Source organism: Palaemon carinicauda, chromosome 21, assembly GCF_036898095.1.
Source record: "Palaemon carinicauda isolate YSFRI2023 chromosome 21, ASM3689809v2, whole genome shotgun sequence".
Classification (NCBI taxonomy): Eukaryota; Metazoa; Arthropoda; class Malacostraca; order Decapoda; family Palaemonidae; genus Palaemon; species Palaemon carinicauda.
The window spans coordinates 118,102,044-118,109,699 of NC_090745.1; the positions used below are offsets into that span (position 1 = coordinate 118,102,044).

Genomic DNA, 7,656 nt, shown 5'->3' on the forward strand with positions numbered 1-7,656 from the left:
CCTCTGCACTCCTTTCAACAATATATTGCCCTGTCCTGAAGTCCCGATATGGCAACCCCAATGGATTACCATGCGCATCAAGCTCTTCACCTGTCTGGAAAGGTGAAGCCAGGTGCAGTGTTGCCGTTTCATGGGATTACTCCCTAAATCTGGGGAGGAAATGAGGCTTCTAGGGAGTAGTTGTGGGGTAAGAATTTTTTGTGGGATTGTTTGTGGACTAATAAATAATTTAATAAATTTGATTTCTAATAATATTAGCAAATGTAAAATATATTTCCAAAAAAAAAATTCATTTTGGGTATGGAATTATAGATTGGAATTATGTTACTACCATGAGAAAGTTATATTTAATAATCTTATACTACTTATTTATTTTTGTCTGATTCTCCTTTTGGTGCGTATGAACACTTATTCCACGATAATACGAATGATACGTCGACAGAAATATTATCTTCTTTCCCGTTCCCCATATATATATATATATATATATATATATATATATATATATATATATATATATATATATATATATATATATATATATATATATATATATATATATATATATATATATATATATATATATATATATATATATATATATATATATATATATATATATATATATATACAGCCTGTAGAAGGGGATTCAACAAAAGCTCGCTGCAAGGTTTGTACTGGCTCTGTCTTCCAAGCACATATCAAGTCTATTGTTGGTCACAAGGAAAGTGGAAAGCATTCTGAAATAGTAAAGGCTCGCTCTACTATTCAGCAACCTTCCATAGCTCAGTCCATGGTCCCACAAGTTCAAGATCCTACGAGAGTTGCCGAACTGAAAATTGCATATATATTACAGAGCATTCTTCTAACTTCTCGATAGATCATTTGGGAGAATTACTGCCACATTTAGACAAAAAATCTGTATGTCTTCAAGGTTTAAAGTTGCACAGAACAAAATGTGGTAGGTTACAAAGAAATGTTATTGCACCCAGCTTTGCTAAATACCTGAGAAATTATATTGGAGAAAGTAATTTCAGCTTGATGAAAGCACGAATGAAGCCAACATTTCGTGTCTATCACTTAGTATTCGCTATTTCAGAGTAAAACAAAAAGTAGTGGTAGATACATTCTATCGATTGGTTCCATTGTAAGACTGCTCAGCAAACACACTTAATGCAACTGTGAGAAATGTTTGGAGGAGGATAGATTGCAGTTTAAGAAAATGGCAGGCATAGGATGTGATGGTGCCAGCTTGATAATAGGCTCTCACCATTCCCTTGTAACCCTGCTGAAAAATGACAACCCTGACTTGACTGTATTTAAGTGTATCTGTCACTCTCTACATTTGCTGCCAGCAAAGCCTCTGAAGTGCTTCCAACAGCGTTAGAGTTCATTATTTGTGAGTCACATAATTGGTTTTCAAATAGTCCTAAACGTATTCAGAAATGAAATATACCAGACTCTCGAGAGTAAAAAACCAAAAAAGATACCAGGGATGTCAGCAACTCGGTTAGCGCGGTTAGAGGCTATGAGTGTTATTATTGACCAATGGGATGCACTGAGGCTTCATTTTCAGATAGTAGCATCTACAGAACGTTGTCACATGGCGAAAGTATTGAGAGATGCTTATAAAGACCCTCATAATGAACTATATTTCCTGTTTGTTAGGAAGGTGTTGAAGGAATTAGTCGGGGTAAATAAGCTGTTCCAAGCTAAAAGGGCTGATGTTACGATATTAACACAAGATCTATTGATCATGTATAGAAATATAATGCAAATAATTGTAGATACTAGAGCCTACTCATCTTGCAAAGTGTCCAGTTGAACAACTTCCTGGGCTAAAATTTTTAGATTATATGATGCCGGTGTCTTTTATTAATTTTGGATTTGAGTTTAGAACAGCTGCATTAAAATGTATTCTTAAAGAAACTCAAATTACGCATGTTAAAGAACAATGCAGAACTTATTAATGTTGGGAAAACTGCACCCTAAACATGCTACCTCTCAGAGCAAAGATAACATATCCCCATTAGCTGCAAAGAATAGGTCAACTTTTAATGATATAGACCAAGTTGAGAATGAATGGCAGGGTTTATGGTTCAGAGAATGGCCTCAAGATTGCATGAAAGAGTTTTTTTTCATTCTGGGCATTAATTAACGAAAAGAGCAATTCAATAGGCCAGAAAAGATTTCCTAATATTTCATCCTTGGACTTAGCACTTCTTTCACTGCCATTCTCTAATGCCTCGGTCGAGAGGATATTTTCTCAAATGAACGTAGTACACAATAAGTTGAGGAACCACCTGGTTGTATGGAGCGTAGAGGCAATTTTGCAAATAAGGTATGGCCTAAAGCTTCAAAATGACACTTGTATAACTTATGAGCCACCTATTGATATGGTAAAAAATTTTATGGCTAAGGATGTAATTGAATACGAGGAATGTAACAGTGATTTGCTGGTTTTAGCAGATGAGGACGAAGAGGAATACTGATGTCAATTTGTTGTGTTTAGGCTTTCTAGCTATTATTGATTATTGCTTTTCTTCGTGCACATGTTAATTCTTATTGTCTCAATTTCTAAGGAATATCTTTGTTGCTGTTTTATCCAAGGATAATTGTAATTGTGGTACCCTATAGCCCTTGTTAGCCAGTAGGCCTACTGTATATTTTCAAAATAAAGCGGGGAATTCCAAAACTTATCTTATCTATATATCTTTTGAAAATATAGAGCACTTAGATTTCCTATCACTGAATGATGTGTTCAAGGGAAATCGAATTTACAGTAAATTTGAAATAAAACAATTATTCATGGGATATTTTGTGGGAGCCTGAGAATACTTTGTGGGAATCTGTGGGGTTTTTGGGTCCCATTTGTGGGATTTCCTTCTTGACAAAACGGCAACACTGGCCAGGTGATCTCTTCGACCGGAGTGTCGACCGCATTCTACGAGGAGCTGCCCTAGCTTGCTGACCTGCCTGGTCATTGAGTCCGTGCTTCTGGCTCACCCCTCGCACCCTCTCTCCCAAAACGTGTCTCACCAACGAGTCCTGTTGCTGCCGGTCGGAGAGATTGAGAAGAGGTCCCTGGTGTACCTAGTTGCAGCCACAGTGAGAATTCTTGGGGTGAGCCAGGCAAGAGTGCAGCGTGCCAATTAGTGCAACAACCAGGTCAACAGCTATCTCGGGCATAGGACTAAACTTCAAAGGAGTGCAGGTACTACATCAATGGCCATTTAGTTTCCCCCCATTTTTTATTAGCTTAGACTAATTTTAACTTTATAGGGTACCTGGCTAATTACACTATTCGGACTGTGTGCGGTGGGATTGTGTGTATATATTTTTTCTATACAATTTTTTGCCTTTTGAGACTAACATAGTCTCTGGGTCACGTGGGCCACGTGCCAGACCCTATTTTGATTGTTGCAGACCACGTGTCTAACTCATCATTTTCATTATTTGAATTGCATCTCTTTTTATTCCATTTTTGTGTTGTTAAGATGTCCGTTTTGTTTCAATGTAAATTTGTGAATAAATCAATATTAGGTTAATCAAACCTCCTTAGTATTTTTGCTCCCTCATTTATTTTAATGTGTGAAATGAATAGTTGTTCACGGGACAAAGTACCCAATATTTAAAGAGAAAACCTAAGTAAGTCTATAGGTGGTAACAGCGAGGAACTTTGCATTAATATATTTGCTTCGAAGGTAAAGATCCTTATCTTTAAACTTTTAAACTACTTTACATCACTGCTCCCATTTTGGATTTTGTCTACCTTACATTAACGTAAAATAACTGTCCAGCATTTCATTGGGGTAGCTGGGACGGAGCCGGAACAGAGCCTGAGAATGAAATGACTATAGACCTGACAAAGCTAGAGTAGGCCATAAATTATTTCAAATTGTGTGGAGTTCTCCGGCCTCTGGACAGTAAAATTGCCTCCTTTTTGTATGTGAGTGATGGTTAGTGAATTGTGACAGTAAAGTATTAGCAGGGTGTTTGTGCCCCGAGAGTAAGTGCTCCTATCCTCCCCTGTTGAACTTTGTGTAACTGTTATAAGGAGACTTTCCCGGACTAAGTTCCCACTCAGAACGTAACCGTTAAAAAATTCTCCACATGAGTGGTCCTTCGAACCGGATCTTTTACCTTTGACTTGTGAAGCATTAACGTAATTAATCAGCTTGATTAAGCATATAGTAACTCGCTATATCACTTACCCACACGCACACAGCCAGTTTGTCGAATATGTAATGCCCAGACTTTAATTGGGAAGAGAAATTTGTAATCAACATGATCTTTTTGTATCGACCACGTGTTTAAGGAAAGAGCTACGTAACCAGGTTAATTTGTTGCTTGAATGTTCTCTACAGAAAGACTAGAATTTGTCGTAGGAACTTCACTTTATCTCGGATCCGTTCACCCACGTGTGGCGGAATCCTCTTATACCAGAAAGTTCTAAGCTACTTGAACTAAGGTTTTTTGTTGTTCAGACGCCCGTGTTTACTGCTCAGCTAGAGCGCCGGTGTACTCGTCCTGTCAACTAATTTTGCTAGCTAAGCATCTAATTTGTAACATTTTGTACCTTGGTCTACCTTCCTTTGTGTCGTTTACCTTCCCTAACAAACCTTAACTTTTCTAACTAATGTTCCCGTATACCTAGCACGTGTCCTTGTCCTACAGAGCGAATTGGCGCAACATAATTTTAAGTGTTCTTAAAAATAACGTAGAAACTTAATAACACCAAGTCCGTTTCATTCCACGTGTTTGTTCCGAGATGGCGGATCTTGTTTACAGCCCAAACTAAGGGTTCGTAATTGTTTGCTACCGTAAGTAAATTACTGCGTGTAGTTAATTTAATTTCCTTTAGCGAGGAAATATTGTTTTTGTCCTTTAGCGAGGATATTTTTGTTTTACCTCCGCGTGAGGGAAATTTCATATTGTTTAGCCTCCAAGAGAGTGCACTTTAAAATCTAAGTCGCTGCCTTGTGCGCCAATCTACATTTTGAATAGTTCAGTGGTCGCCTTAGTGCACCCGTAATTGTGAAATCGTCACAACAGTGTCAGCCTCGACCTGTTATTTTCACTTTTAACTTACCCTTTTTGCATTCATAAGCCCATGTGCTTTCTAATATGCTCTTCTTTAAAGTAAATTAATTAGTCATTATCGCCACGTGCGTAAATAATTCATTTTAGCAAAGTCTTTCACGTCACGTGACCTGGGCATCGTCTGTTTTGTTGGACCCGATCACTTTGTACTTTAAAGTAATTTCATGATTTATATGTTTTTTGTCCATTTAACCATTTTTTCTCATCATTAGTAAATTTAAATGTTTAATTATCAACCTTGTAAATTTGTAAAGTTTCATTTTTACATTCCTTTAAAATTCAGATTTATCCCTTGTTTTGTTTTACGAATCCGTTCATCAAACGTGGTCATTCCAAGATGGCGGACTTCATGTTTAACGTAAACAACCCTTCACCGCCTAAGGCGGAAACGCTTAGCCCCGAGGAGATTAACGCTAGGCTTAAGGAACAGGAGTTGACGTTCACCTTTGTGTGTGAGGACGCAGACCTAGCACTTCATGCTCTTGCTTCTGTAGATTTTCCCAGCATGGGTCCAGAAGCCGTAAACCATTTTAAAACCCTTGTTGGTAAAGTAAGAGATGAACTTTTTAATTACAAGAATTTTTGGAGACGTCATTACGGCCATCCTATTGTCAAATTAAATTATCCAGTGCTTGCTGCCTGTTCGAGTAAAGTTGAAATTGCATTCAACAGCCTCATGGCTCATCCCAATTTAATAATTAATCCTAATCAGTCTTGTTCTTCAACGAAGACGACACCTTCAGTGACACGTCCCGTTGTAAATGTCATTAACGATCCCCTAGTTGATCCTTTTAACGTCTTGGCAGTCAAGCACAATGTTCATAATTTTGTATCAACTCCCCAATCTTCACATTTCAATACTATGTTGCCAACACGGCATACGATTAGTAATTTTGAGTCAGCCCCACCTGCTTTATCCTCATCTCCAAACCTTAAGCTGCCAGCGTTTGATCACCCTCAACCCCCTTTGTCTTTGCCGCCGGTGACAGTCCGTCCCGGAGGAAATACCAATCACAGTCTTGTCAGGGACCCCCCAAGTGGTAGCGCAAATACCACACAACTTAACCGTGTGCGTGATGGCCAGCAGAGGCCTGTACCGGTAAATTCAATAACTAAAACTGTAGTATCCCATGGACCAGTGCTCACGTTGCCTGACTGTCCAGTTCTTAAGCCCGTAACTTTCGCTCTAACCCGTGTTGACGCTAAAACATCCCCGTTAAAATCTGAAACCCGCTCTCAAAACGAGCCGCGTGATCGCAAGGTTAAGACCTTAGCAGTCAGAAATGAACCTTGTGCACTGACGGCGGATTTAGCGAAGGTCACACAGGTAGACCTAGCACCGGAGCTTAGAGCCTGTTTACAAATCAATTTGCTTAAGGATAACGGTACATTGAACGCCATTCATTATTTTCATTCACTTTTATATGGCACAAGTGTAAGCATTTATTATTTTTGCCACGTCATTCAGCAACATATTTCCGGTCAATCCCATGCTTTAAATTTAAAACGTAAATTTAATTCTTGCCTTGACAATTTGTCATTTTATTATAATCCCCCTGACATCCTTCAGCTCGTGCTGAAATTAAGTATTGTTTTTAATGTTCCCATCTTAAACGTTTTTCTTAAAGACGACATCCAAGACCCAAGCTGTCCTAAATACGATGTCCCCATAGACCTAGTTCGTCTCGATTTATCATTCAGGCTAGTGTCAAACAAATTTTCACCTTTAATCGCCGAGAAGGAAGTAGCTTTTCTCCCTTTGTCAGGCGATGAATACAAAGTTTTCATTACGCCAGTAAATTTCTTTGTAAAATCATTTTATGTAAAACGTTGGGTGTCAGACCGGGATTGGGATTCACCCCCATAATTTTGAATTAATCATTGGCTGGACTTGTTGCTGAACTCGACCGTTATTGGCTTTCGTTTTGTTTGCTCTATCCGTACCCCTAGGGTGGGAAGAATTGAGTACTTTTAATCGTTCTGTTATTATTGCATCGTACGTTTAAAGTTAAAACTGGTCATATGCTTAACTTAACGCTTCCGTGAAGCATTGCCTGCGTGGTTCAATTTTCCCCAAATTCACGTGAAAGCATAAATTTTGATTCAATTGATTTCAATTAACGTTAAAGGCGTTTTGTTAACTTTAAACGGACGTTGATGTGAAGAACAACTTCACTCATCATTCAGCCAGTAACCTTATCTCGCTCATACTAACAAGTAGTTGAATCACATTTGCCGGAACTAGCCCCTCTCCCTTTTTTCTCCCCTTTATCCCCAGGGTGTGAAGAATTTTCTTCACTCTTCTTCTTTTAATCGTATTTTTAGCTCTCTTTTACTAATACTATAGCTACCCCTTAACCATTCTCTCCTACATCTAGTTTCTTTAACGAAACATAGGGAGGACTAACTTAAACTTGTTGACAGTGGCGCACGCCATGCTCGTGACGTCACAGCGTAGATACGCACGTTAGAGGGCCTTAGTGTAACCACGGCGTATGTTGGTTCTTTCCTTAAACTACATGGGTCGAGATTAAAATTCCTAAACTACATTTT

General features: G+C 38.5%; 1 protein-coding gene and 1 pseudogene across 1 annotated transcript in view; both read left to right on the forward strand.

The window, feature by feature from the left end:
* LOC137615435 (uncharacterized) overlaps positions 1–7,575 on the forward strand; it is a 7,959-nt gene extending 384 nt beyond the window's left edge. Inside the window, exons 1-2 of the mRNA XM_068345308.1 lie at positions 1–112; positions 2,913–7,575. The exon at positions 1–112 is cut by the window's left edge and continues 384 nt beyond it. Of these exons, the coding sequence (XP_068201409.1) occupies positions 5,441–6,970 (1,530 nt within the window). The 5' untranslated portion in view covers positions 1–112; positions 2,913–5,440 and the 3' untranslated portion in view covers positions 6,971–7,575. The remainder of the gene's footprint in view (positions 113–2,912) is intronic.
* LOC137614765 (uncharacterized) lies at positions 794–2,527 on the forward strand (annotated as a pseudogene).
* Positions 7,576–7,656: the final 81 nt, after the last annotated feature.